The 18,272-nt window shown below is 39.2% G+C and overlaps 2 protein-coding genes across 4 annotated transcripts in view; one reads left to right on the top strand and one right to left on the bottom strand.

The window, feature by feature from the left end:
• OTC (ornithine transcarbamylase) overlaps positions 1 to 11,198 on the top strand; it is a 56,603-nt gene extending 45,405 nt beyond the window's left edge. Inside the window, exons 7-10 of the mRNA XM_067722588.1 lie at positions 2,398 to 2,451; positions 2,532 to 2,681; positions 4,350 to 4,487; positions 10,196 to 11,198. Of these exons, the coding sequence (XP_067578689.1) occupies positions 2,398 to 2,451; positions 2,532 to 2,681; positions 4,350 to 4,487; positions 10,196 to 10,255 (402 nt within the window). The 3' untranslated portion in view covers positions 10,256 to 11,198. The remainder of the gene's footprint in view (positions 1 to 2,397; positions 2,452 to 2,531; positions 2,682 to 4,349; positions 4,488 to 10,195) is intronic.
• Positions 1 to 18,272, bottom strand: part of RPGR (retinitis pigmentosa GTPase regulator) — a 274,383-nt gene that overhangs the window by 142,830 nt on the left and 113,281 nt on the right. The window contains exons 3-4 of one of the 3 annotated variants that reach the window (XR_010939801.1): positions 13,688 to 13,771; positions 11,309 to 11,384 (exon numbers count right to left, since the gene is read on the bottom strand). The exons of 1 other annotated variant lie outside the window; for it this stretch is intronic. The gene's annotated coding sequence lies outside the window, so the exon portion shown is untranslated. The remainder of the gene's footprint in view (positions 1 to 11,308; positions 11,385 to 13,687; positions 13,772 to 18,272) is intronic. One more of the 3 variants, XR_010939800.1, reaches the window with a different exon arrangement.

The raw sequence follows: 18,272 nt of genomic DNA, 5'->3' as shown, positions 1-18,272 counted from the left end.
CTGCAACCAATAACTTACATATTCAAGAAAACATAATTTTGTCCTTGATTGTAAAATTGTTCCATAAACTATTGATGGTAATGATTTTAACATTGTTCTAAGTGAATATTTAGACTGAACTGGGTCTGTTAATCACCTTCTTCGTCTGGTTTTAAGATTTATGTAAAAGCCAATGAGTGATTTAGTATTGAAAGCTGAGCTGTGAGTAAAGAATTCCTCTTTGTATTCTCAGTCATGGCCCAGCGCATGCAAGGTTGGGTGATTTTCTAATTTCCAAACCTCTCTGTTGGTTCTCTAAGTGCTTATTGATTCCTTCTCTAAGAATGATTATACTTAGGGAGTATAAAACCTGCTTTCCAAAGGGAGAGCTAAATTTTCAGGGCAGGAGGTACATGGGGTAATAGCCAAGCCTCTGCATTTATGTTTACCAGTATGAATGGTCACAACATTAGTTACTAAATTAGCAAGCCTTACTAAATTAATTACCTTCCCCAAATTTCAGGAAACAACGCTCCAGAATTTATGGCTATTTGAGGATGAGAAAGCTGCTAAAATGTCTGCAGGTATCATCGTCATCTGATAGTTTCTTTCCTCAAGAATTTTTTAATGAGAGAAGGAACTATTATAGATAATTATGTGCAAATAAACACAATTTCAAATGAATACATCTGAACATGCCTGTTGTGGGTCGAGTTTCCTGGGAAGCAGATTCTGAGAGTTTGGCATGCAGGAGGTGCAGGATGTTTATGACACCGTGCCCTTGATAAGGGAGGCGAAGGAAGCAGGAGTGCAGAGGGAGAAACCGAACTGCGATGCAGGCCCAAGAGCAAACTCAGCCGACCTTATGGAGAATTCTAGATCTGAGATGGCCATTTAGGGCTGTCCCAAGTTGGGAGGATGGAGTCAGGTTTTTATGTCCTCCTGTCAATCAGTCACTGGATGCAGGTGGCCTTGGAAGGGTACGTGACCCTGGGTGAGTCGGCTTCTGTGCAGCTGAGGCAGTGCCCGAAGAGGGCTGACAGCTGAAAGCCATCTTCCGGCGCACATGCAGCAGCTGGGACAGTAAGTCTTTTATTCATGAAGGGGGATCTGGGTGACACATCACAGCACCCATCGCAATGTCCTACTGAGAATTTATAAAACCGAGTCAAAAATAAATTCTAAGAATTCAGAAAAACAAGAAGGATGGAGGATGATGAGAATAATTATGGTGTTTGGACTGACAAGCCTTCCACATGGAGGGTCCAGAGGTGAGGCAGGCCTAGAGTTTTGATAAAGGAGGAGCTGACATGTTTCAATGAAGACGCCCGGAAGGGGACAAAGGGGGAGGTGTGCAAGGGTGAAAGGCTGGGATGGCAGAAAAGGGCAAGACGTGTACAAGGATGACAATGAGATTGGCTTTCCTGCAGCAAGATGTTGAGCAAAATTAAAAGAGACAGAAGCAGGAGATGTCGGCGGGGAGCCTTGATACTCTTAATCGGCTTCGACTTAAGAAACAAGTAGTAAACATTGAAGGCTTCGGATAAAACAATTCTTTCTGCTGCGTATAGAGCAGATTGGAGGGTGTGGATGGAGGCAGAGGGGTTACCTGTGGGGTCTGGAATAGCTTGGGGGACTTTAGCTGTTCCCACAGTGTCGTCCCCCACCTAGGGTTCAGACCAGACTGAGCAAGTGAGGTACCCAGGGTGCAAAATTTGTGTTTGCACGCCTGACAGTGAGCGCTTGCCTCACCCAAGTCCCGACCCTGCCCTCACCAAACCAACCCAAACGAATATATTTCAGCAAAAACTGTATACTTGCTGTGCAAAGGCCATTTCAAAGCAAGCTCCCTGCACACAGAATCCTGGCCGGTGAGCGCACAAGAGTAAGATGTGTGCATGTGGGCTCTGAGTATTTAGCTCACGTGGTGAGGGAAGGTTTCTCTGAGGAGGAAACATTTGAGCTGCGACCCGAAAGCATTATCCACGTGGCGTGGGTGGGAAAAACCATTTCAGACAAAAATAGCATTAAAAAAAAAAGAGCTTGTGGAAAGACTCTGCAACAAAAATGCATTAAGTTGTAGAATTACGTATATAATCCTCTTAAACTATTAGAGGACAAGAAAAGGTGCTACCGAGTGCTGGAAAGCACCACACCCCATTTGTCTTTATGACGAAAGAGGTCAAAGATAATAAAAGACAAATGGGGCAATTGATTACCTTTTTAAATTCCCCCAAAGCACCATTAAGGTTTGAAATTCTAGATGTCAACATCATATTCTACTGAACATGGTTGAGCTACAACTTAGAGCAAAAACAGGAAGGAGAGCAGGGATATTGTTGAAAGGAAAATAATGCATGTATAAGAAGGCATTTATAAGAAAACTATCTAAATCACAGTTCATTCTTCCCCCTGCAGGGTTATGAGCCTGATCCCAGCATAACCAAGTTGGCAGAGCAGTATACCAAGGAGGTATGCTCCTTATATGTAAAGGTGTAACTGTCTTTCCCTGTCCTGTGAAGTTCTTTAACCGGCTTGCTCGTGTATGCCAGAATGGTACCAAGCTGTCACTGATGAACGATCCATTGGAAGCGGCTCGTGGAGGCAATGTATTAATTACAGACACTTGGATAAGTATGGGGCAAGAAGAGGAGAAGAAAAAGCGGCTCCAGGCTTTCCAGGGTTACCAGGTTACAATGAAGGTACAAACTGATGCCTCTCTTAAGGTTCATTAATTCCATTCATAAAGGCCAGAATCATCTACTCACTCATTCACTTTGGGGAGAACAGACTGTCCCTTCATTCCCTATAAAGGACTCACTGACTGTATCCCCCAGTGATTTCTCTCCTCCTGAAGATTAGCTCTGTCCTTTGGAAAGACACTTTTGTCTGGGATGAAGGAATTGAAACCCAGGCAGCAGAGAGAAGCAAGCTTTTCCCTCTCACAATGGTGGACGCATCAGAATTCTTTGCCCTTTGTGTCTCTTTGCAGACCTTTTCTGTGTATTTACATAGTCCTACAAACACACACACACACACACACACACACACACACACACACACACACACACACACACACACACACCCCTCCACCCCTAATGATTTATCATAAATGGTAGATTAGACATATAATTGTGACTTATTTTTTCCACCTAACAAATCTTAGATTTTCTTGTCCATTCATTCAGATATTTTTCATTCTTTTTAATGGCTGCATAGAATTCCAAAGTATGAGTGGAACATATTTTACCTAAAATGTTTCCTGTTGAAAAATTAGGCTATTTCCAATTACAGACAATGCTGCAATGAAGATCATTTTATATATATTTCTTTGTGCAGGTATTACTAGAGAATAGAATCCTCCTTCTAGGGAGAAGAATTTCTGCGTGAAGTGGTATATACTTTTGAAAATATGAGAAATGCTGCTAAACTGCCCATCCAAAAAGGATTGACAATTTATAATCCCTCCACACTCTCTCCGTTCTTAGTTGCAATTTACATTTTTGACTTTTAAAAATCTGTATCTCATGCTTTTTAAAATTTGTATTTCTCTGATTACTAATGAAGTTAAACATCTTTTCATGTTTATTGGCCATTTCTATATCTTTTTCTATAAACTATAATATTCTTTCATATTATATCATATTATCCTTTGCCTATTTTCTATTGTTTTTTTAACAAAACCAAAAAAAATTTAGTACAAAGGCAGTAATTTTGAGGTAATAATTTACGAGGGAATGTAGTTTTGAATCTGTAAGTGAATGATGAAAATGGATGGGAAAATGTAATTTTCAGGAATTAACTGTTAGAGAAAATTAAAATTACTAGGACATTTGCATGAAGAATGAACCACCTAGTGCATAGTGCCCATAATCCTGTTTAATGCACTCCTATCTCAGAGCTCTTTTTCAAAATTGTTTTAACTAGTAATGAAGTATGCTTCAAGTGCTAAAGACCATAATTTTGAGATAAGCTAAAAATATAACACTGTCACGTAAACGCAACCTTTAAAATACATTGGGGTGTAACTGGTGACTTTTGCTATCAGCCACATATTACCCTAGTAGAGTTCCTTACTCAAGTGTCCATCAACTCACTAGACAGAGTACCAGAAAACTGAGTTAGTGGTTTAATTTGGAGTGGTGATCTCCCAAATCAAAAAAAATGACTAGAAAGTTCCATAAGTTGAAAGTACCATATACATTTCCGATGGGTGCCTTGAGCTTAAACCCTCACTGTGCCCCTTTATCTCTCTCTTTGCATTGACCTTTGACCCCGGGTCAGAGTCAGAGACTCTGACTGTGAAGAAGACAAATGTGATAGCCACATATAAGAGTCAAAACACAGTCTTAACCCCATCTCTTCTTTAGATGGCTAAAGTTGCTGCTTCAGACTGGACATTTTTACACTGCTTGCCCAGAAAGCCAGAAGAAGTGGACGATGAAGTGTTTTATTCTCCACGATCACTTGTATTCCCAGAGGCCGAAAACAGAAAGTGGACAATCATGGTAAGCAAGAAATGGTGACTGGAGGAGAGGGAATTCTCTGTGTGGCCTCCTACTTGGTCATTCATGCCTGTTGGTAAATAATAAGCAGCTGGGATTACCCACATACATTACTTGCTCAGGTGGCATCTACTTGTTTTTCAGAAAGTTCATAATAGATTATTATTGCTTAAAGCATTTATAGTATATTTTCAATGGAGTAAAACTGACCCCCATCGAAATATATCTATTTTAGTCAAAATTCTTACTGTTCTTGATCAGTGTGAGCACGAGCCACCATTGCCTGCCAACCATGATAAGTTGTATAATTCTTATACAATAATTTAAAAATCCCCTTGTTAATGTTTATAGAAGCCCCTAATTCAGTGCCTGGCACAAAGTGGGCATTCAAAGAAATCTTATTTCCTTTCTCCTCCCTTTCTTTTTTTCATTCCTTGCCTAGATAATTGTTTTGGTTCTCTATTGGCTTTAGCCCCACAGACACGTTTGTTTTTAGGCATAGAACATTTCCAAAATTGCAGCAAGACTAATCTTAAAAATTATTGGTCCCTTTAACAAAATGCCACTAGTTTCATCTTCATCACCACTATTCTAGGAAATATTAACCTCACATCTCTGCTTTACAATATCCCAAACACCATTGTCTTTTCTGGAAAACGGAATACTCCAGTGCCCTAATTTAGTACCACCATCTTTTAGCGATTGAACTGATCTCAATTACTATACCAGCCAGGGTCTTACTGGCAAACAATAGAGTCCCCTTCAGGTAGAGAAATAAAAAGGAATTTGCTAAAAGATATTAGGCACCTCCCAGAATCTCTGGGGAAAGAGGGTGCAGCGAATCCTTCTTGTATACCACATATTCAGAAACAACACAGGCAGGAAAATTGCCCAGCAACACTGTGGTTGTTTTGTAACCAAAACACCACTGACACGGGCACCCATAGTGGTACCTAATGCCCTGGAAACTAAATGCCAGATAGTCCATTATAGTTTCCCCCACCTGCATATGAACCAGAAGATCCAATCTCCCAGAGGTGGCTTCCACTGCATGTTGTTCACTTATGGCTGCAAGATGCAGCTGAGTGGCATGCCTGCACCCCAGCTACAAGGGAGTCTGGGAAATGTAGTTTATAGCTTTCAGTATACGGAGTAGATAAAAACAAGCTGGAAAGGACTATCTGCTAATTATTTATGTAATCTATAAATGGATATAGATAGGGTTATCGTGAGCATTAAATAATGCATGTAAAACATTTAGTATGTTATCTAATGCACTGTAAATGTTGTTATTATAATTATCATCACCACCATCATCTTCACTGTTGATCTAATGCAGTGACCAGCAGAGATTTGAGCTCTACTATAGCTGACTGGAAGCCAATCACGACTCCCTTTGCAATGAAAAGTTGTGTAGCAGGCCTAAAGTTGTCATATCTAACAAGAGGGATGATTTTGTTTGTTTGTTTGTTTGACTGTACCTTCCAGCTTGCCACCTCAGGACACTAACTTTGGCCAAAATGGCAATTGTCATGTCATTTAGACCAGTGCCTCTGAAGCTTTAATGTCTATTTGAATCACCTAGGGATCTTGTTAAAGTGCAGATTTGGATTTGGTCTGAGATGGGGCCCAAGATTCAGCATTTCTAACAAGCAACCAGGTAATGCAGATGCTGCTGTCCTGTGGACCACATTTTGAGGAGCAAAGATCCAGATGACGAAAAAAGAAATGTGAACTCTCCAACCCATATACCTCAGGAAGAAACATAGGCCTCAGGCTCTATTCTTTATCAGAGGATGACTGAAGTTACAAAGATACATTTTTTTAACCCAAATCTGTTAAAATAGGTCCTTTGTTGAAATTCAGAGGGGGAAACTAAAAGTAAGCTTTCTAAAATATCATTTATGAAGAGTCTCTTCACATGTGAATTTTTAAAGAGCTTATTATGCACAACTTTCAATTGAATTTACTTAAAAAATTAAGTACTTAATGCATTCACATAATTGAAATGTTTGGAGTGTATATATTATACATACACACAGTGAAATGTTATGCCCACCCACTTTCCACCATCTAAGTCCTACCACCATCTCTCCATCTCCCATCTTCCTTTCCTTAATGGGAAAATATATTTTAAAGAAAACAAGAGGCATAGTCATATTAAAATGAAAGTAGAGAATCTAAAATAGAAAGAATACTCGACTGGGAGTGAGGAGACTTGAATTCTATAACTGTCTTTGATGTCACAACTGTCAGCTGTGTCATATTGCATAAGTGTTACCTCTCTGGGTCCCAGTTTCCTCACATATAAAATAATCAGATCAAGCCATATAGATGGCAAGTGATTTTAATTCTTAGGTCCTCAATCTCATTAACAGGCTACTTAGAGTCCTATGTTCAGAAGGTTCTAAGCCTGCCTGTGGTCTTGGAAGGAAAGAGTGGCATAACTGACTAGTGAGACCTGACTTGGATTCTGGAAGGGGGTTGGTGACACACATGCTGTCCTCTTTATGTCTCTGAGCCAGATGATTTGGCAGTCCCATTGAATTAAGTTCATTTCAGCAATCATATACTGAACATCTACTGTGTGCCAGGCCCTCTGGCAGGCACTGGAGATAAAAAAATGAACACTGTGCAGTCCCCACATAGCCTGTACAATTCATAGAAGCATGGCATTTTCGAGGGATGAGACCTTAGAGATTGCCTAGTCTAAATTTCTATTTCATAGGCAAAGAAATTATTCTTAGACAGCTTATTTAGAATGGCATTTAGGCTCAGCATTGCTGTGATAGAGTCTTCTGGGATGTTCTAAAGGCACAATACTTGTTTTCCTCTAGAATTTCCCTATCCAATACAGTAGCCACGAGGCGCATGTGGGTATTTAATTTTTTTTTTTTTGGCTGTGCCGTGCAGCATGTGTGATCTTGGTTCCCTGACCAGGGATCGAACCGGCGCCCCCTGCAGTGGAAGCGTGGAGTCTTAACCACTGCACCGCCAGGGTAGTCCCTAAATTTAGACTTAAGCTAATTAAAAGATAATAAAATATAAGATTCAATTCCTCAGACATACTAACCACATTTTAAGTGCTCAAAAGCCACATATGGCTGGTGGCTACACTATTTGTATTGGACAGCACAGACATAGAACATTTCCATCATGGCAGAAAGTCCTATTGGATAGCACTACTCTCTAGAGAATGATTTCCACATACACAATTTCATTTACAATCAGGATAGAAGAAGGAAGGAAAGATACAATCTATCCTCAAGTTCTGAGGTGCCCATAATGACTAATGTAATAACTAAATAAGGTGAAGGGCTTGTTCTAAAAGCATATAATATTTTTAAAGCAAAAGTATACTCTTTCAGCACTCACAGTAGCTTTTTAAGGCCTTCCTGCTGGGCGATTTCCAGCAGTGCTGTTCAGAACACTCCAGTAATCACATCATTCTCTCCATAGGGCACAGGCCTTTTGATCCCTTTGTTTAAAACACACACACACACACACACACACACACACACACACACACACACACACGGACATGCATGCTCTCCTTCCCACAAAGTTACCTTTTGTATTTTTCAATAATTACTAAGGCTGTAGGACTCATGAAGAGTCAGGTGGGTTTCTTCCTCTGCCTACAAATTTTACTGTGGAGCTGAAGTAACCTAAAGGGATCCTGCAAAAAATCTGCCACTTCAAAGCACTGCTATCGTGATGACCCTTAGATACACAACACTATTGCGAACGTAGTTCATAGTATTTTATCGTCTCTTCTCTCCAAGTTAGGGGTGCCAGATAAAATACAGGATACCCAGCTAAACTGGAGTTTCAAATAAACAATAAATAATTGTTTAGTATAGACGTGTCCCATGCAATATTTGGAACATATTTATAGTTTAAGAAAAATTATTGTTTATCTGAAATGCCTATTTATTTATTTATGTATGTATATATGTACGTATGTGTCTAACTAAATCTGGCAACTCCATTCCTAACTGACTTTCTAAGATTTAATATTTGAAAATAAATTTGACATATGCAGTGACCATTAAAAACAAAACCAAACCTGAGATGTGATCCCAGGAACCCATAAAAAAGCTTAAAATATTTTCCTGGAACATGTTCTTATCCCAGTGTTTGACCTTTCTATTTTCTCCTTGCCATTCAGATCTCAACTTAAATGTCATTCTTTAACAAGATCTTCCCTGGCCACCCTCTCTTAAATGGTTCCCCAGCCTCCTTTATCCTGTTTTTTATTTTCTAATGACATTTATCACTCCTTGATATTTTCTTTTTTGTTTCTTGCCTGTCCCCTCCCTATAATGAAAACTCCTTCATAAGAGCATTGATCTTGTCTGTAATGTCCTTCATTATACCTAGAAGGGTACCTGACAAATACCCTAAATATGTGCTCCATACATTTTTGTAGCCTGAAGGCAATACAGAGTACTGGTTGGTTCTAGAACACAGGCTTTGGAAATCAGGTTGATATTCTGGCTCTCTGTGTGATCTTGGGAAAGTACCATAACTCCTCTAAGCCCAGTTTATTCATATGAAAATGGTGGTCAAGGTCCAGGACAGGCAAGTCCAGATCCACCCCTTACTACCACCACTCAGGAAAATACCTATGCTTCAGTTTCCTCATCTGTATTTTATATCTCTTCCTACCTCACATAGTAGGAATGGATCATAATAGTACGATGCACATAAAGCAGTCAGCACAGGGCCCAGCACATGGTAACTCTTCAATAAATATTTTCAATGGGCACATCTGAAAGACAAGACCTGCTCTTGCTTGGTCAAAAAGCAAGAGCAAGTACCTGAAAGGCAGTAAAACTACCTCTTAAGCGTGGAGTCAGAGAAACCTGGGTCCAAACCCAATTCTGTACTCTGTGTTGTTTCCAGGATCGAGTTTCTCATCTATAAGCGATAATAACACAAGTTGCCTTAGAAGGGTGTTGCGTTACATGAGATAATGCACAGACAGTTCTCTCTGCCTCACCGTAGCACCTAGCACAGTGCCTGGCAAATACTTCTTAACCGACTAACACATGATAAGGCACTTCGTCTGGTACATAGCAAGCACTCAATCAACATTTGTCATCACTGTTTCTGATCTTATTACTATTGGCATTCTTGTGGAAGTTGGGAAGAGTAAAGGTGAAAATTCCCATTTGTAGCTGCCAGCCTAATGGGAAGCTGTACTCTTGGTTATAAACACTCTTTCATGAGGACCCAGATTCGGAAAGACATTATTCATTAACCTAAATGATTTACCTTAACTACTCTACATCTGATTTATTCTAGGTTACAAGTAGCCAAACCACAGTGTAAACACAAGGATGGGAGGGATTCTATTTCTCTAAAACCAGCCAATACCTAGGTTTCACTATGACTAGAAAATCCAATCATGGCTACCACCTTGGAATCTCACTTCAGCTCTCTCCCCCACTAGTCCTGGAATGAGGCCTAAATAAGCATGGTGTTTGTGTATGTATTTGGGTCACCCTGATCCCTCCTGACCTCCCTTTATCCAAATAAAAATAAATATTAGTTCAGAACCGTCCCCTTATCATTTCCTCGGGAAAACACATTTCAACCATAGGCCTTCAAAGCTGCAACCCGGATCCTCTTCCGTAGGTCCCTAAACAGACTCTTGCTAATGTTTACCCATTTCTTTCTTTCTCTTGCTCTGTGTGTCATCCCAGGCTGTCATGGTGTCCCTGCTGACAGATTACTCGCCTCAGCTCCAGAAGCTGAAGTTTTAATGCCGGGATGCTTCTCAAGAGAGAAACCATCTTCTTCAGTAACAGAACGAGTCAGTTTATGAGGGAAGGAGAAGAGAATCGAAGAAATAAACAAATCTTGATACGGGGTATAGATGAATGATACATTGCTTTGCCATTGTGAAACCTTCCTGAAGCCCTTAATTTAAGTGCTGATGCACTGTAACACGTGGCTTAACTTCGTTTAAACTTTCTAATTCACAATTTCTGAGTTACATTTGGGTACCATATTCATAATCATATATGTTTGCTTCAACTAAACATAAAATACTGTGTTCATAACACATAATGCCTAAGCCATTAAATGTAATCTACACTTATTACCTTAATAAATTATCGCCCACACTAATTTATAAGTAAACATTTTCCAGACAGTCAGCTGCTGGTAGATTTGTGGGCTGTGTTCATATCCCCTAGGACCAACAAGGGAGCCAGATGATCCGTCTTGCTTATGTAATACAATTTTCAGGCAAATGAGGTAGACAGACATTCACTTACGGAGGCAAATGATGAAATTCTTAGAAAAACAGCTATAATTATGTCCAAACGCTGGAGTTTTTTCTAGTCATTTGTGGAAGGAGGGTCCTTCAAGAGCACACATCTCTTTCCTATAATAAATACTTAATGTTACAAGCCTACAGAAGCCTTTGGGAACAAGTGGTAAAACCATGAATACCTAGCTAGGAATATAACATCCATTAGTGACATTTTAGTAGGTTCAAATTCTCCAGCAGGACCAATTTAATTTTTTCATGTTTGTGCTTGTCACGCATCTAATCACACCACACACTGGGTAGTTCCATAATTCTACTACTTGCTACATTTAGTCCATTTTTTTCCTCTAATTTTTCTTCAAGATAATAAAATTTTTCATTACTGGATTATTATGTAATTAAAGCTAGATGTCTCTTGTGGATGAACACAATGTGTATTGTTGAATTATTATGATATAATTTGAAATCTTTAGTTCAAATGTTAAATAACTGAAACTTTAAAAAAGTAACATATTTTACAGAGGACAAGAAAAGTAATTACCTTTATATTCCATTTCTACTATTGGAAGAATGTTTCCAGGCTGGCTGACTGCTATTCTTCAGCAGATAGCTATGACCTAAATGAGGGAGTATGAGATGAATTACAAATCAGATGTGCAATGAAGATGCAATAAAACATATTTAGTAGGGAGATGGAGGAAGGCTCGTAATATTACAGGAAAAAAATCAATTTTTCTAGTAAATATCAAAGGTGACTTTCATGTTTATGGTAATTTATTGGGAGCACTTCAGAAAGAAAGTGTGGAGTTTCATGAACTATCTTCTTTCGGCAGAGGGTATAAGAACAATTTAACTAGGAGGTGCCGTGAGTCTATACACAAAGGACATAATCCTGAGTATCACTCCACTTTCTAAACAGTCTCCTACGGTAACGAGCTCTCATCTCTTTACTGGCTATTCTCTGAACCAAACAGAAGGTATAATCTTCCCTCAATCAGAAAGAACTTGTATCATTTTCTTGCCAAAATGTAGTTACCTTACCTCAAAACGCCCCAAAGCTTTCTTTTTTATGAACACACAAATTAACACTGTTCTCAACCTAAGCCTGTAGGAATTTATTTGCTTTCTTAACTTTTCATCTTAAGAAGACATTATTTATATCGTCAGGAATAAAGAAAACCGGGAAGGAAGATTTAGTATTGATATTAATTTCTCCAAAGGTATGTTATCTCCTGTTTCTTTTTACCCCTTTCTCCCTCACTCCCTTTCCTGTGTAACTACTGTAATGACAGAGATTAACAAAAACTCCAGCAATGACCCTTGGGCTGCTGGTGTAGTAGATCCTATCGACTTAATTAATATAACTAGTCAAAGAGTTCCTTTCTTCCAGGCTTTCTCCACTGTAACAATGGAAGTAAAAACACCATGTAATTACACTGCAATGATTTCCATGTAGGGGAAGAATTATCAGTTGTTTTCTTTTTTCCTGCAGTGATGTTTCTAGGAACTTAAGAAAAATAATTCAATGTCAGATATTCGAACAAATATTGTGCTAACAATTTGACTATTGTAACACCCCCAGGCAGAAAGATCTGCATAGATTAGCATGGCAATGCCACATTAGAGCTCCTACACAAATAAGCGACCCTAGAACTTCAGTAACATGGTGAGGGCCTCTTGGTCCAATGCCAAAGTTCCAAGGCAAATCTTCTCATATGATAAAAAGGAATGAAGAATACATACAGAGAGGGTGTCCAGAACACATTCTTTTTTGGGCATTTTTGTCTTGGACAGTCTCATCAATGGAGATGAGCTGCAGCATGTCTTCAGACATGGTGCTACTCAGCAATTTTGTAGGATTGATGACAAATACGAAAGGTCATATCAAAGAATGGAAAACCGGTCAAGTCACAATGATTGGACACCTACAACCAGGAACACTATATACTGACATGCAAGATGTACTCTGTGCAAAGGTCTCAGGTAAAAGGTGTGAGTAAGGGTTAAAACCCGGTCTGCACTTCAGATACCAAGGCTTGTGCCTCCTTATAGGCCTTGCAGCCAGAAGGAAGGAATGACATTTTTGTAAGTTGTCCAGCGAGAGGGGACACTTTTCAGTGTTTTATAAACCTGAATAGGTGCTTTGTTTTAAGTCACACAAAGGGCCAGTATCTGGTCGGGGTAGACCTACTTTCAGTTATTTCCATCAGGAATTTTTTTCAATATCAGCTTGTACTTGATTAAAGGGAGACACATAGGGACACTTCAGTGATACTTTTGCAGTTTTGCCTCAGTTTCTGCCAGAGTTTCAACGATATATTGCTTTGCCATTGTGAAACCTTCCTGAAGCCCTTAATTTAAGTGCTGATGCACTGTAATATTGGGAATGGAAATGATAGTATCTGTGAATTTTTGTGTGGCAAACACATGACACAGATCATTGAGGCAGGAATTTGCAATCAACTCTGCAGTTCTCTAATATTTTAAAGTAATTCATCCCTCATAATTATCCAGTAAATTTAATATCAATTATTGATAAAAGAATCGTGGTCAGAACAAGTGGAAGTGCACTCCTTTATATGGACTAAATCTTTTCACAGTTTGAACAGTGCCTGACTTGTATCAATGACACTGGACTTAGTTTCTAATCCATGTTTTTGTGAAACTCATTCCCAGAGGCAATGCAGGTGCAACAGCTGCCTTCTGCAGCAAAATCGTTAGGCAAGTGAATTTTTAAACTGGAATGAGGCTTAGAAATGATCCAGATCAGCCCTTTATTTTAGAAAAGGAGGAAACAGGAAATAACAATAAAATGTTCCTAGGATAGAAAGATATTCTACAGGGAGGGATAATGCATGTGTTCAACACCCTCTGCACACTATCTGGGATCCTACAAATGTAGCCACTTGACTTGACTTACTTCAATGGCTGAATGGGGAATAGGAAACTGGCTGGTCCAGGACTTGGATTCTATGAGGCCAACAGATGAGAGGAGAGTTCACACCTAAGCAGAGATTGATACAGATTTCAGGGATGTGAACAGTGATCCAAAAAGCATTCATGTAGTAGATGCTGTTGGTGTCTCAACCAGATGTCTATTAACCTGGGTTCGCCCACCCCCCAGCTGCTGTCAGGGTTGGATACTAATGGCTCACAGCTGCCCCTTTTGCTACCCTCAGCCATCAGGAACCACTTAGCCCAGGAGGTTACACTCTCACCCTCATCCCACTACTGGCAGTCCACAGTCAGTGAGTAACTGATAGAGAGGTGTACAAAAACTTGGCTCTCATCCTTCTAGGCAGGACCAACCCTGTGGTGAAATTCATGCTCCAGAGCTTCCCTGGGGATTAGGCTGAAGCCAGTAGCTGTCTGAGACCACATCCTTGGTTAGCTTTCCCTGAGGCTTAACCTCCTTCCCTTGCTTCTCTTCTCCTGAGAGTGCTTCCTCAATAAATCATTTGCACAGGAATCCCCAACTCAGGCTCTGCTTCTAGGGAATCTGATCTAAGAGGATCCATGAATAAGATTTTTCAGAGGTCTGTACTGTACTTCTGATCCTTCAGGCATCAAGGGAGGAGTAGGAAGATAAGAGGCCATTAGACAAATGGTGAAGAGCTCGTGCTTAAGCAAGCAAAAATTTTTCTGGTTACCAGGATCAGTCTTCCTTAAGAAGGAATCAGAACATTATAAATAACAAATATTATTTTCCTGTCACATGTTGAAATTCATAATGAGGAATTTATTAGCTGCATGGAATAGGAGACCAATTTGCTCTCCCTGGAGAAGAGTACACCTGAGTTAACTGACAATATTGCAGGTTTATTTCTGTCACAGTTAAACACTAGAGGTCGGCAACTCTGGCAGCTGGTCTGCCCTTTGCATTGCCTTCCTCACTTCCCCCAAAGCTTCCTATTCAGCAGGTCTGGATTGGGGCCTGAGAATCTGCATTTTTACCATGTTCCCACGTATGCCAATGCTGCCAGTCCAGGGACCACACTTTGAGAATCATTGGTATGAGGTAATTAATTCTAAAGAATTATTTGAGGTGTCTTTATCCCCACATCCATAAAGCACCACCATAAAGCATTTGACATAACCCAGATCCTCTGACTATTAATCTGTCTTTGGAGCCACTGAGGCCTGGGTTTTATCCCTCCTCTGCTATATAACAGCCATCTAATCCTACTTTCCTCATCTGTAAAATGAGAATAATAATGCCCATCTCATAGTGTTGCTGAAAGGATTAAATGAATTAACATATATAAGAGTATTTGGCTTAAAGCAAGTGCTAAATAAATATTAGCCCCCTTTTATTTGATTGATTGTTTTTAATACTTTATATTTTTTCTTTGGCCCTTAATAACAAAATTATATCCCACCATCAGAAACACTGAGTAGAATAGCTTTTTGCCTAAAAAAAGGCAAAGAATGAGTTTGTCTTCTGAAGTTGGCAGAAGCCAGCAGCTGATGCTTCACTTGAGTCATCTCTTTCTAGAAGCTGCTTTGTGAATATCTATGCTACCCAGGTGAGCGGCCTGGCCCTCTGCCAAACCGAATCATGGAAGCCAACAAGTGCAAAAATCTAATCAAAGTGACAACTCTTCTTTTAAAATTTAATTAATTTATTTTTTATACAGCAGGTTCTTTTTTTTAAGTTTATTTATTTCTTTTTGGCTGCATTGGGTCTTTGTTGCTGCGTGCAGGCTTTCTCTAGCTGTGGTGAGCAGGGGCTACTCTTCATTGTGGTGCGCGGGCTTCTCATTGCGGTGGTTTCTCTTGTTGCGGAGCACGGGCTCTAGGCATGCAGGCTTCAGTAGTTGTGGCACACGGGCTCAGTAGTTGTGGCTTGCGGGTTCTAGAACACGGGCTCAGTGTTGTGACGCATGGGCTTAGTTACTCTGCGGCATGTGGGATCTTCCCGGACCTGGGCTCGAACCCATGTCCCCTGCATTGGCAGGCAGATTCTTAACCACTGTGCCACCAGGGAAGTCCCTGCAGGTTCTTATTAGTTATCTATTTTACACATATTACTGTATATATGTGTATATACATAAAGATGTATAGTTATCTATTTTACACATATTACTGTATATATGTCAATCCCAATCTCCCAATTCGTCCCCCCTCCCCCTCCCCCTTTCCCCCTTTGGTGTCCATACGTTTGTTCTCTCCATCTGTGTCTCTATTTCTGCCTTGCAAACCAGTTCATCTGTACCATTTTTCTAGATTCTACGTCTTGTTTATAGTTTCCTTTGCTGTGCAAAAGCTTTTAAGTTCCATTAGGTCCCATTTGTTTATTTCTGTTTTTATTTCCATTACTCCAGGAGGTGGGTCAAAAAAGATCTTGCTGTGATTTATGTCAAAGAGTGTTCTTTCTATGTTTTCCTCTAAGAGTTTTATAGTGTCTCGTCTTACATTTAGATCTTTAATCCGTTTTGAGTTTATTTTTGTGTATGGTGTTAAGGAGTGTTCTAATTTCATTCTTTTACATGTAGCTGTCCAGTTTTCCCAGCACCACTTACTGAAGAGACTGTCTCTTCTCCATTGTATATCCTTGCCTCCTTTGTCATAGATTAGTTGACCATAAGTGTGTGGGTTTATCTCTGAGCTTTCTATCCTGTCCCATTGATCTATATTTCTGATTTTGTGCCAGTACCATATTGTCTTGATTAATGTAGCTTTGTAGTATAGTCTGAAGTCAGGGAGTCTGATTCCTCCAGCTCCGTTTTTTTCCGTCCAGATTGCCCTGGCTATTTGGGGTCTTTTGTGTCTCCATATAAATTTTAAGATTTTTTGTTTTAGTTCTGTTAAAAAATGTCATTGGTTATTTGACAGGAATTGCATTGAATCTGTAGATTGCTCTGGGTAGTATAGTCACTTTCACAATATTGATTCTTCTAATCCACAAACATGGTATATCTCTCCATCTGTTTGTGTCAATATTTGATTTCTTTCATCAGTGTCTTATAGTTTTCTACGTACAGGTCTTTTAACCTCCTTAGGTAGGTTTATCCCTAGGCATTTTTTTGTTGTTGTTGCAATGGTGAAGGGGATTGTTTCCTTAATTTCTCTTTCTGATATTTCATTGTCAGCGTATAGGAATGCAAGAGATTTCTGTGCATTAATTTTGTATCCTGCAACTTTACCAGATTCATTGATTAGCTCTATTAGCTTTCTGGTGGCATCTTTAGGATTATCTATGTATGGTATCATGTCATCTGCAAACAGTGACAGTTTTACTTCTTTTCCAATTTGTATTCCTTTTATTTCTTTTTCTTCTCTGATTGCTGTGGCTAGGATTTCAAAACTATGTTGAATAATAGTGGTGAGAGTGGACATCCTTGTCTTATTCCTGATCTTAGAGGAAATGCTTTCAGTTTTTCACCACTGAAAATGTTTCCTGTGGGTTTGTCGTATATGGCCTTTATTATGTTGAGGTAGGTTCCCTCTATGCCCACTTTCTGTAGAGTTTTTAATCATAAATGGGTGTTGAATTTTGTCAAAAGCTTTTTCTGCATCTATTGAGATGATCATATGGTTTTTATTCTTCAATTTGTTAATATGGTGAATCACATTGATTGATTTGCATATATTGAAGAATCCTTGCATCCCTAAAGTGACAACTCTTTTGCTTAGGAAAGCATGACGGGAATGTACATTTATGTGAAATAAATCTGAGGCACTTGGCAATTGTCAGACTTGGGGTCTAGCTGATAAAAGGGGAAAGGGATTAGGAACAACTCATCAGGGTTTATTTATCTTTGGGGCTAGAACTGCTTAAAGGAAGAAGTTTTCAAATTGTTCTTAAGGCAGCAGTTCTTAAATGTTTTGTTCTCAGGACCTCTTTATACTCTCATAAATTATAAAGATCTCAAAGATGTTTGTTTATATGGTATATATCTATCAGTATATATCACATTAGAAATTAAAACTGAGAAATTTTCAAAATATTTATATATTATTTAAAGCTAACAATAGTAAACCTATAATATTTTATGAAAATAACTATATTTTCCAAAACAAAGTTAATGAATAGAGTAGATGACATTGATTTGTATTTTTGCATGCCTGCCTTAATAGAAGACAGCTGTATTCTCATATCTGTTTCTGCTTTCCATCCGTGGCACTATGTTGGTTTGAAGTATAGGAAGACTATTCAGCCTCACAGATATAAGTAGTTAAAAAGGGAAGTAGCCTTTTCAAATAATCATGAATATTCTTGGATGTTACATAGCTCCTTAAAGATTAGTTGCAGTGTGGAATCCGAAACCACATCAAGAACTTTTCTACACTGTTACATAAAACTTCACTTTGAATAAATCTTTTGCCCATGTGTGATTCTACACTGGTCATTTGGAAAATATTAGTTCACTGAGTTATGCAGATCTTCCAAATGATGGCACATTACATTATGCAAAATTTAAAAATCGCATTTGTTAATACCACCACTGCTATGGTCTGAATGTCTGTGTGCCCCCAAAATGCATATGTTAAAATCCTAGCAC

This window comes from Pseudorca crassidens, chromosome X (assembly GCF_039906515.1).
Source record: "Pseudorca crassidens isolate mPseCra1 chromosome X, mPseCra1.hap1, whole genome shotgun sequence".
NCBI lineage: Eukaryota > Metazoa > Chordata > Mammalia > Artiodactyla > Delphinidae > Pseudorca > Pseudorca crassidens.
Note: the sequence above shows the minus strand (reverse complement) of the source record. Positions and strands in the feature narration are given on the sequence as shown.